The sequence below is a fragment of the Chinchilla lanigera genome, unplaced genomic scaffold, assembly GCF_000276665.1.
Source record: "Chinchilla lanigera isolate Chin_1 unplaced genomic scaffold, ChiLan1.0 scaffold00136, whole genome shotgun sequence".
NCBI lineage: Eukaryota > Metazoa > Chordata > Mammalia > Rodentia > Chinchillidae > Chinchilla > Chinchilla lanigera.
In genome coordinates, this window is record NW_004955537.1 from 3,505,596 (window position 1) to 3,525,012 (window position 19,417).

General features: G+C 57.8%; 3 protein-coding genes across 19 annotated transcripts in view; 2 read left to right on the top strand and 1 right to left on the bottom strand.

Annotated features, from left to right (window-relative positions):
* The first annotated feature begins 1,240 nt into the window (after nt 1-1,240).
* Nucleotides 1,241-10,841, top strand: B4galt2 (UDP-Gal:betaGlcNAc beta 1,4- galactosyltransferase, polypeptide 2). Of its 2 annotated transcripts, XM_005410710.2 has the most exons (7): nt 1,241-1,559; nt 1,673-2,028; nt 2,235-2,470; nt 5,475-5,665; nt 5,878-6,000; nt 6,110-6,214; nt 9,812-10,841. In XM_005410710.2, the coding sequence occupies exons 2-7, from the start codon at nt 1,725-1,727 to the stop codon at nt 9,960-9,962; spliced, it is 1,110 nt and encodes a 369-aa protein (XP_005410767.1). In that variant the 5' UTR covers nt 1,241-1,559; nt 1,673-1,724; the 3' UTR covers nt 9,963-10,841. The 2 variants fall into 2 exon arrangements, with proteins under 2 accessions (XP_005410767.1, XP_013363236.1); XM_013507782.1 differs by lacking the exon at nt 1,241-1,559 and having other exon boundaries at nt 6,110-6,240; nt 9,812-9,896.
* A 65-nt stretch (nt 10,842-10,906) lies between these two features.
* On the top strand, nt 10,907-14,964 carry Ccdc24 (coiled-coil domain containing 24). 4 transcript variants are annotated; one of them, XM_013507780.1, is made up of 9 exons: nt 10,907-11,144; nt 11,222-11,379; nt 11,566-11,741; nt 11,868-11,981; nt 12,829-12,903; nt 13,621-13,675; nt 14,055-14,124; nt 14,229-14,307; nt 14,390-14,964. In XM_013507780.1, the coding sequence occupies exons 1-9, from the start codon at nt 11,066-11,068 to the stop codon at nt 14,622-14,624; spliced, it is 1,041 nt and encodes a 346-aa protein (XP_013363234.1). In that variant the 5' UTR covers nt 10,907-11,065; the 3' UTR covers nt 14,625-14,964. The 4 variants fall into 4 exon arrangements, 3 of the variants coding, with proteins under 3 accessions (XP_013363234.1, XP_005410763.1, XP_013363235.1); XM_005410706.2 differs by having other exon boundaries at nt 11,222-11,741; XR_001232081.1 differs by lacking the exon at nt 14,390-14,964 and having other exon boundaries at nt 11,222-11,741; nt 13,621-13,723; nt 14,229-14,245.
* Slc6a9 (solute carrier family 6 (neurotransmitter transporter, glycine), member 9) overlaps nt 14,921-19,417 on the bottom strand; it is a 28,977-nt gene continuing 24,480 nt past the window's right edge. For all 13 annotated transcript variants that reach the window (XM_005410695.2, XM_013507776.1, XM_013507775.1 and 10 more), the window contains 9 exons: nt 18,652-18,784; nt 18,324-18,458; nt 18,140-18,243; nt 17,576-17,813; nt 17,369-17,503; nt 17,164-17,263; nt 16,974-17,074; nt 16,284-16,454; nt 14,921-16,183 (listed from right to left, as the gene is read on the bottom strand). In XM_005410695.2, coding sequence (XP_005410752.1) covers nt 15,989-16,183; nt 16,284-16,454; nt 16,974-17,074; nt 17,164-17,263; nt 17,369-17,503; nt 17,576-17,813; nt 18,140-18,243; nt 18,324-18,458; nt 18,652-18,784 — 1,312 coding nt within the window. In that variant the 3' untranslated portion in view covers nt 14,921-15,988. The remainder of the gene's footprint in view (nt 16,184-16,283; nt 16,455-16,973; nt 17,075-17,163; nt 17,264-17,368; nt 17,504-17,575; nt 17,814-18,139; nt 18,244-18,323; nt 18,459-18,651; nt 18,785-19,417) is intronic.

Consider the following 19,417-nt stretch of genomic DNA (forward strand, 5'->3'; position numbering starts at 1 on the left):
CGGGCCATGGGGGACGGAGCCGTCCGAAGCTGCCGGAGCCGGGAACCCTGCCCGAGCTGGAGCGGCGCCCCCTGCTGAGCCCCGAGCGCCGGGTGAGAGGAGGGCGCGCGCGGCCAGCTCCCCGCCCAGGGCCCCGACCTTCCAGACCCGGCCGTGCTAGGGGCAACCCGAGCTCGACCCCAGGCCCCAGACCCCAGTCCCGGACCCGGTGAGAGAGGCGCGGGTGGCAGCCCCCGGCCTGGCTTCACCGCACCCCACCCCCATCCGGCTCCCCTTCTGGGCTCCTCCGCCCGCCCCCAGCCAGCCCGGCTCATTGTCCTCGCTCGCCCTGGCTCCGTGGTGGAGGGGACTGGGCCCTGGGCCCGGGGAGGGGGTGTGATCACTTCTCCCCTTGCCATCGGCCCCCAGCCCACAGCCTCGCTCACCCCCCCTCCATGCGCCCCCAGACTCCACACCCACTCCGTCTCTGCTGCCTCCCCCACCCGGGGTGCCACGTGTTCAGTCTCCCAGCCCCTCCCAGGCACACTCCCTAGCCTGGTGGAGGGCTTGACCCAGAACCCCTGTCCCGGAGGGAGGTGTTGCATGTGGGTCTGGGTGTGAGCTGGCTGGATGTGTGGTTGTGTAAGTCTTGGAGCAGGGTTTTGTTGGTGAGCGTGTGTCTTGTGTGTTACTGTCTCCCGGTGTGTCTGGTTCTGTATATAGTTGTGTGTGAGTGTGGGTGATGACTGCTAGGGCCAGGGCTGTCAGTGCGATGCTCTGTCTGCAGGAGTGAAACTCACCTGTCTCTGGAGCACTGGCAGAAGTGGTTGCTGCCCTGTTGAACCACAGCCTGAGCTAAGGCCCAGGCAAGCCCTCCCCCTGCCTTGTGGAGAAGTGTTCCCCTCCAGGGCCCAGACAGACCCTATTCTGACAATCATGGTCAGCTGGGCTGGCCACACTCCAGATCTGGCCTTAAGATCTTAGAAGAGGGATGTTTTCTGCCCCACCCTGTAGTTGGACCCTGTGCTCCAGTGGGAAGGTATCCCACAAATATTCTGAACATATTTGGGTCCCCTGGATGCGGAGGACCACTTCGCAGCCTGGTCCCAGTTGGCCTTGCCTGCTTGCTGCTGGGACCTGAGTGATCAAACTACTTCCCACCAAGCTCCTGGAAGGACTAAACGAAGTCATGAGTACAAAGTGCTCCTGCATGGTAGATACTCAGTAAGTGGTCGCTGTCCCTAAGCCATGAGCCCTGGGTGAAGGATGCTGCCCTGGGGGTTGTCTGTTCTCTAGGGCACAGGTGAACATACGAGTCTGTAGGTAAAATGTTTTTCTGTGCTTAGGTATGAACCCATGTGATCAGAGTTCACATGTTCATGTTCCTGGGACTACATGTGTGTACAGCTGTGTAATAAGTGTGTTTGCCTGAGTAAGAATGCATGTGTCAGGGATGACAAGGAATGCAAACCCATGTGTGTGGTTTAGTACTGAGCATGCCTGAAGATAGGTGTGCAGTGACTTGCAGCAACTGTCTGCAGATAGAAGGGAAGTCCGTGAGCACCGAAGGGTATAAGCAGGTAAGCGTGAGGAAGTGGGCCTGTGAGTGTGAGCAGCTGGGGCAGAGGTGGGTGGGCAGCCTTCCCCATCCTGCTGTGACCCGCAGGGTTTCTTTTTCTCCCTTCCTGCTCAGGCCAGCAGCCGGATGCCCGGGCCCACTGGGCTGGCCAGCGGCCGCCTGCGGGATGAGCAGAGTGCTCGGGGGGACGCTGGAGCGCGTCTGCAAGGCTGTGCTCCTTCTCTGCCTGCTGCACTTCCTCGTGGCTGTGATCCTCTACTTTGATGTCTATGCCCAGCATCTGGCCTTCTTCAGCCGCTTCAGTGCCCGTGGCCCTACCCGTGCCCTCCACCCGGCAGCCAGCAGCAGCACCAACTGTTCTCGGCCCAACGCTACTGCCCCCAGCTCCGGGCTCCCTGAGGTCCCCAGTGTCCGGCCTGGCCCCACGGCTCCCGTCCTGCCACCCTGTCCTGACTCTCCACCTGGTCTTGGTGAGCCTGTAGGGCGTGGCCTGCCCATAGTAGGGGAGAAGGGTCCGAGCAGTGTGATTGGGGGATTGGAATCTTGACCCATGGAGGTGCCAAGGACCAGGTGTGTTAATAGAGGGCTGTTCCTGGGGTTCCATTGCCCACCTCCTGAGGATTGGTGTCCTGGATTCTGGCAAAGGCCCTGATTCCTGACACCATCCTGCCTGCAGTGGGTCGACTGCTTATTGAGTTCACCTCACCCATGCCCCTGGAGCGGGTACAGAGGGAGAACCCAGGCGTGCTCCTGGGTGGCCGCTATACACCGCCTGACTGCACCCCAGCCCAGACAGTGGCAGTCATCATCCCCTTTAGACACCGGGAGCATCACCTACGCTACTGGCTCCACTATCTGCACCCCATCTTGAGGCGGCAGCGGCTACGCTACGGCATCTATGTCATCAACCAGGTGTGTGGTCCCTGGCTGGACGCTAGCCAACAGGAAACCCACAGGCACCAGTGGGTATGCCTGCTGAGGGTGTGGGGGCCCATGGGCCTGTTGGTACATAGGTGGGGTTGAAGGGCATCTGTGGGTGCCTGTCTGCCATGGCTGTATGGATATGTGAATGCTCAGGGGCCTGAGGGGTATTCCCCCCGCACCCCCCCGGCCCTGGTACCGGGAACTGAACTCACGACCTTGCGCTTGCCAGGCAGGTGTTGTGTCACTGAGCTAAATCCCCAGCCCCTGAGGGCTAGGTTTTTCAGTGTGCACAGGGAGGCTTCTGTGCCTTGGAAGGAGAATATGTGATGTGGGTATTGGCACGAACACTTGCGGGTGTACATAGCCTCAGAAGGAGGATGAACCCTATTGTTTGCACTTGGTAGGCCCTGTCCCATGGTGGTAGAGGCCTACACTACTAGGAGGCTCTGTTGAGGGCCCCGGGAAGAAAGAGAGTTATACCCTGAAAGAAGATTGAAGCCTAGAACCCTTAGGGGGCAATGCTGACCACAGCTTAGGTCAGGGGACTCAAAGCAGTATCTTATCACTGCCATGGGGCTAGCTAGGGCTGGCTAGTAGGTCCAGAAGGGTCTGATACAGGTTTTCCCTTCCCAGGGAGAGTTCCTAGACTCAGAAATGGATCCCTGTAGACTCTGGTAGCGTGGTTTATGATTGGAGTTGGAGCAGGGAACCGTGGGAGCACAGAGGGGCCCAATCTAGTCCTAAGGTTGGGATGCATTGGTCAAGATAGGTCTCGAGGGATGAATAGGCAGCAGCAGGTAGAGGCACAGAAGGAGGCAAGCATTCTAGGCAGAGGGACCTGGAGGACCCAGGACTTAGTGCAGAGCTGGCCTTGTGTGTTTGGGAACTATTGGCAGAGTGTGGGCTGGGTAGCAAAGATTAGGCTGGAGGAATAGGTGGAGATCAAATCAAGAAGGGTCTTAGGAGACATGCTAAGCAGTTGAATTCCAGCCTGAAGGTGGTGGGGCTCCATTGTTTTAAGGATGGAGTAGTCTGTGATTGCTCTTCAGAAAGATTGCTGTGGTTGCACATGGAGAGTGGATGGAAGGGGAGGCCAGAGGCAGGGTGGCCTGGTAGGGAGAGATTGTGATAGCCAGGCAAGGGATGGTGAATGTGCAGTCACTGTGGGGAAAAAGAGAGATGTCACACAGTAGTAGAGAAATGAGAGGGGTCAAGACAACACAAAGGTTTCAGGCTTGGTGTTGGCTATGTGGGTGAGTAAGACGGGGAACACAGGATCGAGGCCATGTGAGGAGGCTCTGGAACCTGTCTCGCCTGGGACAGTTGGAGAGCTTGGGGCAGTGCAGGAGCACTCCTGAGGCAGTGAGTCGATGGTTCTGGACCTAGGAGAGAGGTCTGTAGTGGAGAGAAGGAGTGGGGAGCACCATGCCCCCAGCATGCCCCTGCAGCCAGGATGTGGAAGGGAAAGCCAGCACTGAAGGGATGTGTGGAGAGAGACGCTACTAGAGGTGCCAGGAAAACCGGCCAAGGGTGGCAGGAGGGTGGGTATCCCGGAAGCTCAGCAGTCAGTGTCCGGAAGGAAACACGGCAGCTGCTTTAGCACTGTGGGGGAGTCAGGAGGGACGTGGACGAGCGTGTCCAGTGGATTTAGTAACAAGGTGGGCTCAGCGAGAGCCATTTCAGGGGCATGGTGGGGGTGGAAGCAGATTGCAGTGGGTTGAAGAAGGAATTGAATTTGACAAGATAACTGATTGGACGCAAGTCTTTTTTTTTTTAATCTTTGCCAAGAAGGGAAGGCGAAAGGTAGGGTGGTGGCTGGAGGGAGGTCTGTTTTTTTCTTTCCAGGGAGAGAATTGAGCATGTTTATGAGCCATGTGGGAGAAACCTAGGACTCCTGGCTGGTGAGAGAGGCCAGAAGAAATGCCGATGAGCCAGAAGGAAATGGACAATCCCTCCAAGGGCTGGTGGAAGAGAAGGTGCAGGAGAGGAAGGGAAGGGCCAGTGGGGCTGTGCAGATCACTCCACAGGGGAGCAGCTTCCGCATCAGGCTCGGGCTTGGCTGCTGTAGAGGAGGGGCCCACTCGCAGGCTGCTCTCCAGGAGCATCCGGCTGTAGTGTGCAGAGTCTGGATTGGGGCAGGGCTGCAGGAGCCACCTCCTCGCGTCAGACCCTCCCTCCTCTGTCCAGGAGTTAGGGTGTGGGTCTGTACAACCAGGATCCCCACAGCCCATTTCTCAGGGAGCACACCGGGGTGAGATGACCTGTAGCCTTCTGCTTGTTATGGTCTCAGAAACTCCCAAGGAATTGGATGTGGATGGAAATGGGCCAGAGGGGGAAGTGCCTGAGGATGGGTGGCTCAGTCCTCACAGCTTCTGCACTGTAGACAGTGGGCATTTGGGGCATTCATTGTTTGTCTCACTTTGTGACTGTATGCTCAGCAGGAATAGAGTCCAGGGCTGCTCATCTCTAGAATTCCCACTGGTACAAAGGAGATGCCTGGCATAAAGGAGGGCCACAGGGCGTGTTTGAACGGGTGAATGAGATGAGAGCTCTAAATCATGGTTTAAGTGGGCCTGGGTATAACTGAAGCCCATAGGAAGGAGTGAGTAATTGTACTGGGACCAGGGGGTTTGGTCAGGAAAGCCTTTCCAGACATGAGTCCAACAAGCAGAGGCAGGCATTCTAGGCAAGGGGAATTATTTATCCCAAGGCCAGGAGACCAGAAAGAGTCTGGCATGTTCAGCAGCTACTGAGGAACAAAGTGGCTGGGCCATAGGGTCAGAGGCAGCAGCCAGAGAGGAACCTGCAAACGAGTTATAGAAAGCCTCTGAAAGCCAGATCTAAGGGAGAAGCTGGACTTCGTTGCGAGAATCTAAAGGAGCCATGTAGGGAGGGAGGGTCTGAGTGGCCTCTGGAGACCCCTGTGGGAAGGGGTGAAGTGGCAGGTATTTGCTGGCCATGGGCCCAGAGCTGACCTGCCCCTCACCTCCAGCATGGTGAGGACACCTTCAACCGGGCCAAGCTGCTCAACGTGGGCTTCCTGGAGGCATTGAAGGAAGATGCTGCCTACGACTGCTTTATCTTCAGTGATGTGGACCTGGTCCCCATGGATGACCGAAATCTATACCGCTGTGGTGATCAGCCCCGCCACTTTGCCATTGCCATGGACAAGTTTGGCTTCCGGTGAGGTGCTCCTCTCAGCTAGACACAGACCTCTGTGTCCCTCCTTTACCTGGGTCCTCACTCCTAGCTCCAGTGCCCTGCTGGCCCCTGGCCCATGCCTGCATGCTTCTGGCTAGGCCAGGTCCTCTCTGGACCCCTAATTCCATGTTCTCCCCACACCCTGTCTCGCATCCCTTGCAGCCCTTACTGACACCTGCCCTCCCATGCCATAGGCTGCCCTATGCTGGCTACTTTGGAGGTGTGTCAGGCCTGAGTAAGGCCCAGTTCCTGAGAATCAATGGCTTCCCCAATGAGTACTGGGGCTGGGGTGGCGAGGATGACGACATCTTTAACCGGTGAGTGGAGTGTTGGAAGAAGGCTGGGTGGGTGAGGGGTGAAGTGCAGATGCGTGGGGCACCTTGCCCTTCCTTGTGCCTGCTCCAGTCCATCTGTCCCCATCCTCAGGATCTCCCTGACTGGGATGAAGATCTCACGCCCAGACATCCGAATAGGCCGCTACCGCATGATCAAGCACGACCGGGACAAGCATAACGAGCCCAACCCTCAGAGGTGACCCCCCAACACCCTGATCCCAGGTGTTCCTCCTCCCTCACTCCCTAGAAGTGACTTCTTAGTACACCCAAGTCTTGACTGCAAGTGTCCTCAATCCCTGACCCTCTAAAAGTGGCCTTGAAGCATCCTTGACCCTTGAGAGGTGACTGCAGAGGCTGCAGGTCCATGACTCCTGACTGCAGCACTCCCTGTCCTCCACGCCCAGATATCTCTAACACCTGGCCTAATTCCTAGAGGTGACCAGAATTCAGAGTCAGGGCTCAGATTGTCATTGAGTAAATTACATTCCCAGCTGGGTGTGGTGGCGCACACCTATAATCCTAGCACTCAGGAGGCTGAGGCAGGAGGATTGCCAGAGTTTGAGGCCATCCTGAACTACACAGCAAGACTGTTTTAAAAAAACAAACAAAAAAGCCGGGCGTGGTGGCACACACCTGTAATCCCAGCACTTGGGAGGCTGAGGCAAGAGGATCGCTGTGAGGGTTCGAGGCCTGCCTGGGCTACAAAGTGAGCTCAAGGCCAGCCTGAACTGCATAGCGAGACCCTGTCTCAAAAAGACAAAAACAAAACAAAACAAACAAACAAAGGGCTGAAGAGATAGCTCAGTAGATAAAGCCCTTGCCTAGCATGTACAAGGCTCTAGGTTCAATCTCCAGTACCAACAAAAGCAAACAAAAAAACCCTGAAAAACAAAAAAAGTATACATTCCCACCAGTGCCCTTGAAGACCTCGCTTGTGCCCCTTGTGTGACCATGGCTTCTCCTGGCCTTGCCAGAGAAGATGGAATGAAAGATGTTTGCTGGGCAAGGCAAGGTAGAGAGCCAGTACCAACCCCCCGGGAGACCAGAAGAGGCAACTCCATCTCTTAGGGGATGGCACATTTGCTGTCTGGGTCGGGTGGGAGAAGGGCATGCGGAATACAGATGTGGACTTCTAGTGCTAAACCTTCTGGGCATGGGAGGCTCAGGGCAGCCACAGGCAGGCCCCACCCTCCATCCCTCATGATGCTCATTCTAGGCAAGGAGATAGGCAGTCAGAGCACCAGGTGAGGAGAGCAAAGTGCTGTCTTGGCAGAAGAGGGAGTGACAGTGGGAGCCTTCCTGGAGGAGGTGAGGGCGGACTGGAGTTTGGAAAGAGTCATTTATTCCACAGATACTTGTCTCACTCCCACCTTGGGCATAGTGCTATATTCACCAAGGCTAAAGGGGGAGGCCACTGTAGATGGAGGAAATGTATTTGTAAGAGTCTCGAATGTGAGTATGTGTGGCAGCTTTTTTTTTTTTGTAGTAGTGGGCATTGAACTGAGGGCCTTTATGCTGAGCTACATCCTAGATCTTTTCTTTTGAGACAGTCTTATTTGCTCTGGTTGGGCCTAAACTTATGATCCTTCTGCCTCACCCTCCCAGTGCTGGGATTATAGGCATGTGCCACCACGCTCAGCTTTTTTTTTCTTTGAGACAGGGTCTCATGTAGTCCAAGCTGGCCTCAAGTGCTGGGTTATAGGTGTGTACCACCGTGCTCAGTGTAAACTTTTGGTTTTAAGACAGTAGACAGCTGGGAGTGGCAGTAGGAAGCAGTTAGTGCTGGGGGTTTAGGGTCTTCAGCACAAGACTGAGAGTTTAACCTTTACCAGGGGTCTGGGAATCACAGAGCGGCTTTGAGTAGTGAATGGCAGGATCAGGTTTGTGTTTGGAAGGCTCACTCTTTTTTGTTTTTGTTTTTATTTGCCTTTTTGAGACAGGGTCTCCCTATGCAGTTCAGGCTGGCTTTGAGCTCACTTTGTAGTTTAGGCTGGTCTCAAACTCATAACGATCCTCCTGCCTCAGCCTCCCGAGTGCTGGGATTACAGGCGTGCACCACCATGCCCGGCAGCTCACTCTTAAGAGATCAAGGAAGATGAAGGGCTCACCTAGCAGTTGGGTGGAGCCAGAGAGGATGCACCCCAGGCTTGAAGGAACTGAGAGAGCTGGTGGGCAAGGCAAGGACCAATGGGGCTGCTGTGCCCCTGGCTGAGACAGCAGGGCTTTGTGCTCTGAACCCAGGATGTAGGAAGCGGGTGGACTGCGCTGCTCATGCAGGATTGGAATTTGGCAGAAGTGTGGGGCTCTGGAGAGTCCTGGGAGCTGAGATAAAGAACTAGTTTAGATAAGTATAACTGTGGTCAAGGCATGTATGGTAACGCAGTGTGTAATCCCAGCACTCTAAGAGGCTGAGGCAGGAGGATCACCTCGAGTACAGGGCCAGCCTGAATTATGCAGTGAGACTATCTCATTCATAAATAAATAAATAAAATTTTAAAAACATTAAAAGGGGGTAGGGTTATAGCTCAGTGCAAGGGCTCAGGGTTCACTCCCCAGCACCACAGACAACAAAATAAAAAGCATGGTCAGCACAGAAGAGTTCCATCCTGGGGAGAAGGCTGAGTGAGAGTGTGCAGTTCCGGGAGGGGCCTGAGCTGAGCTCAGAAGCACTGGGAGGCTCTGACAGTTGGGGTGAGGGTGGGAGTGGAGCTCCTAGGAGTTCGTGTCAGAAGCTTTGGTCCTGCTGCACGAATAGCCTTTCTGGGTGTCCTCACAGTAGTAATGGCTGCTTGGATGTGGAAATGGCCAGACAGCAAGAAAGACCTAGGTGAAGAAACTCTGGATGGGGGTTCTGTCTACCAGGCGGCCTTTTAAAGTTTTTTTTTTTTTTTTTAAATTTTGTTTATTTGAGGTTTAGACATAGTGTTATGGGTACATATTACCTAGTTTTTGGCTCAGATCTGGTTCTGGATTCTTCTTTGTCTCAGTCTGCACACCCAGGCACCAGCAGTTTGTGTCCTCTCAAACACATTTGAATCTGTCTCCTTTCCCACTCCCTATCCTAGTCTACCTCTCAGCTGTCCCTGGACTCCCTTGCTTCCTCTTTAGCCTTATACAACCCATGACCCCCACCCTCCCAGCACTGGCTGAAGAGTCCCTCAGTGCCCTCTGGCTCAGAGCATAAAACATGAGCTACTTCCTCTAACGTACAGAGCTCTGCTCAAACTTCCCAGCTAATCTTCCTCTGTTTCCTCTTTGGCCTGTGAAGGTCTAGCATGCAGCTGTGCTTAGGGGAAGCACGCACTCTGACCTCTGCCTGTGATACTCTTGTCCTGCCCTTAGCTCAGCGTCGCACACTCCTCCTCGGGCAGCCGTCTTGGCCCCTTGGCACTCTGACATTTCCCTTGCCTGTCCTTGTCTCCCTTGGTGGCACGGAGTTGCTCTAAGAGGAAGGACCTCACTTGTCCTTATGGCTGATTGGGAAGGAATGACTAAAGGACTGGAACGGAGAGGACGGCACTGGTTGCATCTGACACAGGATACGTATTTGAGGTGCCTCATGTCTGAGTCTAAGGCTTAGAGGAGGTCTGCACCGAGAGTCTTGTGAGGGTAACACCGTTCTGCTTTCTGAAGGAAGAGGGTGAGGTCTCCGACTTGGGGGTAGATCCAAGAGTAAAGGGCTCCTCCTGCATCACCCCTGGAAGGAGCAGGAGGGCTGGATCCTTGGCCCCAGAGATTCCGTAGTGAGCCTGGATGTTTGCCCTTAATGTGGACCCATTTCCATCCTCTCCAGGTTTACCAAGATTCAAAACACAAAGCTGACCATGAAGCGGGACGGCATCGGGTCAGTGCGGTACCAGGTCCTGGAGGTGTCTCGGCAACCACTCTTCACCAACATCACGGTGGACATTGGGCGGCCGCCCTCCTGGCCCCCCAGGGGCTGACGCTGCCCGACCAAGGTGCTTGGTGCCAAGGATTGCCCACCAGAGGACTGACTGACTGACAGCGTGGCTGGCGCTGCTCTGGTGGGGGGACCCCAAACTGAGACTGTGGGCTGTTTTCTGAGGGTCTTCAGTAGACCTGCCAGCTGCACCTAGAAGTTTCAGAACCCACTTTGAGGGGCTTGTGGCCTGGGCAAGCCCCTCAAGTGTGGCCCTTTCTGGGGTCAGCCCTTCTTCCTGCCCTAATTCCCCCAGCCTAGCCCCCTCACTGTCAGGGTCGGGCCAGCCCCTGCACTGCCTCGCCGAGTGGCTTGGACTAGGTCACTCCACCTCTCTGTGCCTCAGTTTCCCCCCTTGAGTCCCCTAGGGCCTGGAAGGGTGGGAGGTATGACCAGGGGGCAATGTCTCTTCCAGGGGGAATTCTCAGACCTGGGAATCCCCCATGCTCCCAGGGGAGGGGAAACCTTTTTCATTCCGCATTGTAGGGGGCACACTTTGGTGCGGCCCCTGCTGAGGAGCAGCCCCAGAAGGGGAGCAGAGCGGGTGCTGTTGCTGCCTGGGATCTTGGGGTTGGCCTTTGCATGGGGGCGGGGGGCTTGGATCAGTCTATCTGAGTCCCACCTCCCTGCCTCAGAGAGGAGGCAGGAGCCCCAGGGCCGGCTCATGTTTGTACGTTGCACAGAAACTCGTGTGGGTGCTTTAGTAAAAAACGTGAATGGAGCAGCTCCCTTTGTGTGTCTGGGGAGTGAGGATGGGGTGCCTGAACCTGGCCATCCGGGTTTCTCCAGGCGCTGGGGTACCCTAGAGGGAAAGTTAACTGTACTTTGCTGCCCCCTGGGGGGGCAGTGGAGACAACCAAGTAATAAACCCAGTGGGACCAGATTTCTCGGTTCTTCCACCTGCCTTCAGGCCGGAAGGTGTGCAGGTGTGAACTCAGGGTGCTTGGGAACGACGGCTGCTGCGGGGGGGGGGCACCCACTCCGAAACATCACGGCTCGGGGACTACAGCCGCTGGCTCGGCAGGGCGGGGCGGGGCGCGGTCTCCCGGGTGACCGGCGCGGCGCGGAGGAGGGGCTGGGCCGGTTCCGCTGCCTGGCTCCCCGGCCATGGCCCGGAGCGGCCCCCGAGCGTCTGCCGGAAGCCGGGCGGAAGAGAGGGCGCTGGAGGCCGTCGGCGCTGACCTGAGTAATTCCAGCCGTGGGCACCGCGGAGCTGGGGGCGGGCGGCGGGGCGGACCCTCGCCCTGACCCGCTGTCCCGTAGGCCTCAGCGGGGGAGCACGGAGCGCTCGAGCGGAGCCCCGGGACTCCCCGTCGCTGTGGGAGACGGTGGAGGAGCAAGTTCCGCCCCCAGAGCGGCCTGAAGTGAAGAGGATTCTGGGGGAGGCAGCGGTGGACCTGAGCCTGGAGCTGCGGGCGGAGGTGGGGAATGGGGAGCCCGGGCCGGCCCCGAGACTCCCGGGATTCCCCAGGTCCCTGGCCCTGCTGCGTGACTCTCGGGAACTTGGGTCTCACTGTCTTCGTGCCCTCTCCTGTTTGGTTCCGTCCTGTCCCATCACTCCGTCCTCTCCCTGCTCAGGCGCAAGGTGCTCCAGCTCTGCCTTGCAGGTGGCGATGCTACGGGCCCTGCTTGGAGAGGCCCGGTCCGCCCGAGCCCGCAGCTCCCACTCCTCCTCTGATCCTTCCTCCCTTCTGGCACCACCGCCCCACCTGAGGGACCTTATGCGCCAGGAACTCCGGCAGCTGCTCCAAGGTCTCCGCCAAAAGGCCATCCGCGAGGGAAGGTGGGAACCTCAGCCTGGGTCCTCAACCCGGACATCACATGGGCTAGTCCTGTCCCCCTCGAGGAGCCAGGAGTCCTGAGGTTTCTTGACAGGAGCCCCCGCGTCTTTCACGTGCACCTTCTGCAGGGACCAGGCCCAGGCATGGGCCTGTTGTAGCCCCAGGGTCCTTCACTTTGCCTTGGAGGAGTCCAGGCGGAACTTGCCAGAGCAGATGTTCCAGAGGAGAGCTGGTGAACCCAGGTGAAGTGGGGGTAGAGGAGAAGGGCTCTATCTCTGCTTCGACCTAGCCAACTGGTGGGTTCCACCTGTTTGCACGGAGGGAGATAATTGTTTTTGAGTCAAGCTCTTCCTATGTCATTCAGGTTGGCCTTGAACTCACTATGTAACCTCGGCTGGCTTCAAACTTGCAGTGCTCCTCCTGCCTCAGCCTCCCAGAATGCTGGGATTACAGGTGTGGCCAAAATACTTGGCCTGGGACACTTATTATAGGGATTTTAACATGAAGGCTGCAGAATCCCCCAGGGAGACAGACGGTGCCCAGCCTGGAGGCAGCCAGGCTTACTGGAGTGGTTTAAAATGGGACTTGAAATATGACTAGCAGTTTTTCAGGCAGATGAAGGAGTGAGGAGTTTTTCGGGAAGAGGAGGACAGAAGGTGCATCCGGTGGGCAGTTGTTCCTCAGGCCTGGGGAACAGAGGCGAGGGTGGGGCTGGAGGGCAGGGCGAGCTGAGGGGAGAGGGCAGCAGACAGTGTTTGCTGCTAGGAGCTGAATGAGAAACACCCAAGGGCGTGTTTACGAGAAGTGGATGTCAGCAGCGTCTTCCAGTCTCCGTACAACTCAGTAAAGATGGGTGACCCCCACTTTGTAGATGGGAAAAAGATGAAGCTCAGAGAGAGAAAGCAGCTTGCCCAAGGTCGCCCTCAGCGAAGGGCAGCAAGGCCCATTCGCAAGCCAGAACTCCCACTGTTGGCACTGTGTTATGTTGCCTGTGGGAAAAGACACAAAATTACCAAGAAGTGACATCTGTGTCCTGAGGGCTGGCGTGAGCAATGTGGGGAGAGTGATGTTGATTTCATCTGCCAGCAGCAGTCACAGGGACCTCAGTGTCATCAAGGACCAACTGCGTGTGTCCCACATTGACCAAGTTGCGGGACACCTGAGGTGAGGCCCAGGGGCACCTGAGTGTGTGCCGACGGGGGAGAGGGCGTGCTGGGCTGGATGCTGGGCTGCTGGCACTGACTGGGAAGGGAGGAAACCTGTTGGGGAGGCGGGCTGCGTGTGGAAGGCAGGTTGCTGCAGCACCAGGGGCTGCTGCCAGGACAGGGTCAAATAAGGGCGTGGGTTGTCAGGGCCCTAGGGTTTTTTCTCTTTACCTTTCTGGGGATTGAACCCAGAACCTTTGTGCTGGGCTATATTCCTGGCCATTTTTGTGTTTTATTTTAAGACGGGGTATCACTGAGTTGCCCAGATGACTTAGAACTTACAATCGAGTTTGGCTTCCCAGAGTGCTAGGGCTGCAGGCCTGTGGTACCACACCCAGCTTGCGCCATAGGGTTTTTCACCTGATGCTGGGGCGAGCCACAGGAAGCAGGGGAAGGGCTGTGACAGGGCAGGAGTCACAGGCCCGCTGCAGTAGTGCAGAGGAGAGGATGGTGTCTGCTGGGGTGGAGCTGTCAGGTGGGCAAGAAGATATATTCTGCCCAGAAGGAGACTGGCATGGGCCCGAAGTCTAAGCTGGGGCAGCAGCCAGGCAGCAGAGGGCAAGGCCAGCTGAGAAACGAGGAGTTGAAGGAAGCCTGGTAAGGCTGCAGGTTGAGGCCCAGCGATAGGTTCTGACTGGGGCCTGTGTCTGTGGTTTTGGGCTTTCTTGTACCCCAGGGGCCTCCTGGAAGAGGAATGTCACACCTTGGAGAGGGAGATCTCCACCCTGCAAGTGAGTGCAGCCCTGGGCTCTCCAGACCATGCACAAGTGTGCGTCTGAGTACGTATGTGTATGTCAAGGTTGTGAGAGTCCTGTGTTCCCTTCTCACGTGCACACGCCTGTGTAGTGTGTAAGCCCAGGCCCAGCTGTTTTAGATTAACTTGCTGTATTGCCCCAGGTCCTTTACTTTCTTCCCTTACCTGACTCCAGGTGCAAGGCCAACAGCATTGCCAATCTTGGTGTTCAGCTAGACTGGTGTTCTCTCTGGGGCTTGCCCTCCTGGCAGCTGGGCTCAGGGGTTGCTCAGACTTGTTGCTGGGCCCTGCGCTAGGGATCTGGGTCTCTGCATCCAGGCTGGGCCACTGGGCCACTGACCCACCTCTCCCTGCAGCGCTGCCTGGAAGTGGAGCACACTCAGGCTCGTCAGTCTTCCAAGGCAGCCCTCGAGCCCACCATGGCAGGTGAGGACCCTAAGCGGGCCCCAGAGAACCTGGCTCCTGCCCGCAGCCTACAGTGGACACATGCTGGGAGAGCCAGGCACTGTCTCAGCTGTGTCCTCCCTCAGAGCTAAAGGAACAGAAGAAGGCCATGGAACAGGAGCTACAGGCCCCTCTGGGACCTTCCTGTGTCTCCAGCAAACAGAGGTAGAGCAAAGCAGGCAGCCAGCAGTTAGGGTAAGCTGAAGGGTCCGGCATGGCCCCCTCACAGTTACTTCTTCCCATCCAGGCAACAGCCCATGGGCTCTTCCATTCAGGGCCTTAGACCCTTTCACTGCCTCCGGGCTGCTGGAACTTGGGCCAGGCCTCCCCAAGGATACCTGCCTACGCCTCCTTTGGAGAAGTGCCCCCAGCCTAGAGGCCGGGCCACCACCCACTGCTGGGGACGGCAGCTTCGGTGCAGCCCCACAGAAGGGCCAGCTCCCACAGCAGCGTCCAGTGCTGCGCGCCAGGCCTCAACCTGAAGTAGGCTTCTGCTGGAAGGCGCCTTATCTGCTGCTGCCACCTCTCAGCTGCCATGGCCCTGCCAACTTCAGGTCTAGTCTTGTGTGAGCTCTCACCAGAACCTGAAGGCTGTTTGGATGCCTGGCCCTTGCCCCACCCCCTTGCCAATCCTGGTATCTAGGGCTGAGTGGCCAGATATCTGTCAAAGCCTTCAGCTTTTCTCCTCCCAGGCCACTACAAAGGCTTGGCCGACAGAGGTCCCATCCCAGCTCTGACTTTTGTCCCCCAGGGGACCCAGACAAAGCACAGCAGCAGCTCAGACAGGAATAGAAATTTCATTAAAATCTATGGACTTTAAAATCCTAGTGGTGCATGGATGGGCAGGGCGGGTGGTGCACCGTTATTGCTACAGAGGATTAGAGGCAGCTTGGCCGGTGCTGTCACTGCACAGAGCACAGAGGACGGACAAACAGACACTACAGGGCTTGGGAGATGGAGCTCTGGCCCTGGAGAGGGACTGGGTCACAAGGCCCAGGGCCGTTTGGCACGTGAACCGGGGCAGCACGTCTGGGAACACAGGGCCTTTAACCTGGTGCAGGGAGGGAAAGGGGGGTCGTGCAGGGTCCCTTTCCCAAGGGCTATGGGCTCAGACACCTTGCTGAGCAGCCTCCACCCCTGCCATCCAGAAACAGGTGCTTTGGGCAGGCTGCTGAGCCACAGCTTCCGCTGGCTGGGCCTGACAGCCAGGGTTGGAATGAGGGGCAGAGACCTTGGAGCAGCCAAGTGAGGTGCAGGCAGGCCTGGAAGACAGACTGGACCCGAGGATGGGGCAGGCGGGCAACCACAGATAGTACAATTTTTACAAAAATAATCACACAGATAAACAGGGCTTGGTGGGACAGCCTGACGAGTAACACTGGCCTCATCCCCAGCCCCTCACCCGGGCTCAGGGAGGAAGATCCAGATTTTCCTGGGCAGAGGCTGGGGTCTGTTCTGGGGTCAGGAACACTGGTCACGAGGCTGGAGGCCCATGGAGAGAACAGGTGGGGCCCAACCCAGAACCTCAATTCAGGGCAGAGTGCGAGGGTATCAGAGGCCAAGGGAAGCCTGATGACCTCTCAGGCCCCAGCCCAAGACCCCTCCAAAGTGCTTTGGCCCCCCAGTAACCTTCCACTGCCTCACCGCCCAGCTGCCATCTTGGCATCCACAGGACATGTAAACACTGGGGACACGAGCACAAATGACTGCACTAGCAGTGGTGGCCAGGGTGACAGCAGCCATCCTGGCTGGGGTGTGACAGAGGGCAGGCAGCCACCCTTGTCCACTGCCTCCCCAGTCTCTGGTGGGAGCATGGGGTGGGGGGCCACTCCCCTGGCAGCTGCGCTCATATCCGGGAGTCCTGGAGGCGGTTGGAGCCATTACTGCCCACCATGGGGATCTGGGCCTTGTCTGGGTGCAGTGGCTGGACTTCAAAGCCATCTTCAGGGGAAGGGGCTATGGTGGGGGCGTAGCGCCCAGTCTGGTGCTCCAAGAGGGCAGGGCCCCAGTCTCTGCTTGGCTTTGTGGCATTTTTCAAACGCTGCATGAGAGGTAGACATGGTGAGTCAGAAGGGAGCCCTGAAGTCCGTCCACCCCACCCCTCATTTTGCCTGGTCACCCAGGTGGCTCCCGGCCCTCACCTGCAGGAGGGTGTCCCCATCTGTGCGGCAGAGCTGGAACAGGGCATAGAGCGGGATGCAGATGACCGAAGACAAGGCCATGAGGAAGCCGACGGCCACGGCCCAGCCTGGGTACTGGTAGTGGTTGTAGGTGATTGGCCGGTACTGGATCACCGTGAAGATGAGGATGAACTGCAAGGGTGGGAGGAAGTGGGTGAGGCCAGCCCAGAGCCCTTCCCAGACCCCAGCTCTGCCCCTACCACCTCCCACTCCTCTCTAGGTTCCCAAGAGGCATTTTGGGTGGGGCATGGGGTGGTAGAAGAAGCAGGTGGAACCAGGAGTCCAAGGCATGGTGGGCAGGCACCATGGGAAGGGACAGGCATGCCTGCCATAGTCTGAACTGACCAGAGAACGACCTAGATGCTGCCGCCTTTGGAAGTCAGTCTGTCCCAGACTCAACTTGAATGGTGCCCTGCTGCCTGCTGAGGTAGAGCCAAATCCTCAGCCTTAGACCTTCGCAACATGGTCTCAGCATGCCCTGCCCACCATACTACCCCTGCCTCAATGTCTCAGTCACACCACCTCCTTCCCTGGGGAATCACCCTCTGCATCTCTGGCAAGTGGGTGGGCTCCTGCTTGCCCTCTGCTGTTTCCATGAGAAAAACACTGGGCTGGGGGCAGCAGGGCAGGGAGGGCCTTGGGAGAACTTACGAAGATGATGGCAGGAGAGACAAAACGCCAGCAGATCTGGAAGAAGAGGGGCGGGGGGAACCCCAGCATCATTTGGATGTCCTGGAAGTAGTTCCTGTGCCCTGGAGAGAACGGTGTCGTCAGGGCCAGCAGGGCAGAGTGCGCCAGCCCAGGACTGGGACCTGCAAGGCCATGGAGCGCAGGCACCTACCATAGATGTACATGATGGACACACACATGATGCAGGAGATGACGACCAGGGAGAAGCTGGCTGCGTAGTTGTCCATCAGCAGCAGCCAGTAGATGCCTGCCTGTGGGCCAGTGAGCAGCTGAGCCACGTGTGCAGGGCACAGGCTCCCACCCTTCCCTGCGGAGCCTGCAGCTGCAGCCCAGCCCTCCTCCCACTGGCTTCTCACCTGGCTGGTCAGGGGGATACCCAGCAGGAAGCCAGCCACAGCCACGGCCAAGGTCACATAGGTCTTTTTCTGCAGGATCCACTCATTCCCCACCTCATCCACAATGGCTGTGACCAGTGTCTCTAGGAGACAGAACTGCAAGGCCCAGCCATCAGGGCTGACGCCCGCCCTGGCCTGCCTCCCCCAGCTCCCCAAAGCTCCTCATACCTGAGTGCCCAGCCCCAGCAAGATGAGCATGAAGAAGAAGAGCAGGGACCACAGCGGGGAAATGGGCAGCAGTGTGAGGGCCTCCGGGTAAGCCACAAAGGCCAGGCCAGGGCCGTGGTCTGCCACGCGGGACACATCCACACCCAGATGTTTCGCCATGAAGCCGAGGATGGAGAAGATGACGAAGCCAGCATAGACGCTGGTGGCACAGTTGGTAATGCTGATGATGACACTGTCCCTGAAGGGGAGAAAAACAATGCTCAGGAGACTCCAGCTGCCTTCCTTCTCCCCAATTTGGGCCAAGAAAAAGACATGGAGATAAGGAAAGTTCTAGAGACAAAGGTGCCTCTAAATCCTTCTCAAGTGGGTCTGGGGCTCTCGAGTCCTCACAGACCCAGGGACTTCACTGTCCGCATCACTCCAATCTCTCCTCCAGGGCTTCTCTCCCCATTCTTATGCGTGGAAGAAGAGGGCCTCCTGCCCCAAAGGAGGGTGGGGGGAGCCAGGCTGGGCTGTGCAGAAGGCAGGGCGCGGGCAGGTGTGGGGCTGGCTGGGCCTTCTCACCGGTAACAGTTGTTGTGGAACTTGTTGTAGGATGCCATGGTGATGAGGCCGCCCCAGGCGCAGCCCAGCGAGTAGAAGATCTGGGAGGCAGCATCCCCCCACACCTGCAGGGAGGGCGGGCCCGTGAGGTGCTGTGGTGAGGGGCAGCTCTGCCGGGGCCCCTTAGGCCCCCTGCACATCCCACCTTGGCCTCCAGGATCTTGTCCCACTGCGGGGTCAGGTAGTACATGATGCCCGTGAAGGCTCCTTCCAGGGTCACTCCGCGGACGAACAGGATGGTCAGCACCACATAGGGGAACGTGGCCGTGAAGTACACCACCTGTGGCAGGATGGCTCCTTGGACGCCTGTGGCTGTCTCCCATCCCAGCACCACCCCCTGGCCCCAACCACCACCGGCCCCCTGGTCCCTTTTCCCCTCCCTTGGCCCTTTATCACTCTCAACATCCCCACAAGCCAGTCAGGAGGTAGGGTCTGAGGGTGGGGACAGACCCTGCCTGGGCAGGGGTACTTGCTTTCCCTGAAGACTTGACCCCTCGGATGAGGCAGAGGAAGACGACCACCCAGGAGACACCAAGGCAGCCGAGGAGGGGCAGCCGCACTTCCCCGAAGTTCCCGATGTCGTCTGACAGCTTCAGCACATAGAGCCTGGGGAAGGGGCAGTGTCATAGAGGGCAGGACTGCACTGTCCGGAAACCAAGCCCAGGGCCCGCTGACCACGCCCTCCTGTTGTAAGGGCCCAGTAGCAGCTCCTGTGAGATGGGAACCACTTTGGGGGCCCCAGCTGTGCCAGCCACTCATCCTGTAGCCTCTCCTGGGAGCCACAGCGGCCACCAGGCCTGGGCCAGTCTTCTCTCGCAGAGTATATAGGTCTGCAGCCCTGGGGGGCACACTTGTCAGCCCCTCAGAAGCCGTCTCTCCGTGGAAGTTTTCTGAGAGCATTCCACCCACACCAGTTGGCTCCATCTGTGGGAACGGAGGCGACTCTGAGTGCCTCCCCAGGTGTGGCCCCATCTGGCAGCCCCTGGTCCACCAGCTGTGCTCTCTTGACCAACTGGACATTTATGTGCCAGGCACTGGGTAGGAGCTGAGCACCCAGAGCTGCAGAAGGCATCTTCCCAGCATTGAGGGAGGAAGGTGGAGGAAAGCAGGCAGGACTGCTCTGGTGGCGGATGCAGAGGGCAAAGTGCAGCAGGCACCTGAGTGACATCTCTCTCAGGGGAAGAAGTCGGGTGGAGGGTTTCCCAGAAGAGGCAAGTGGAGCTACAGTGTAAGGAGAAG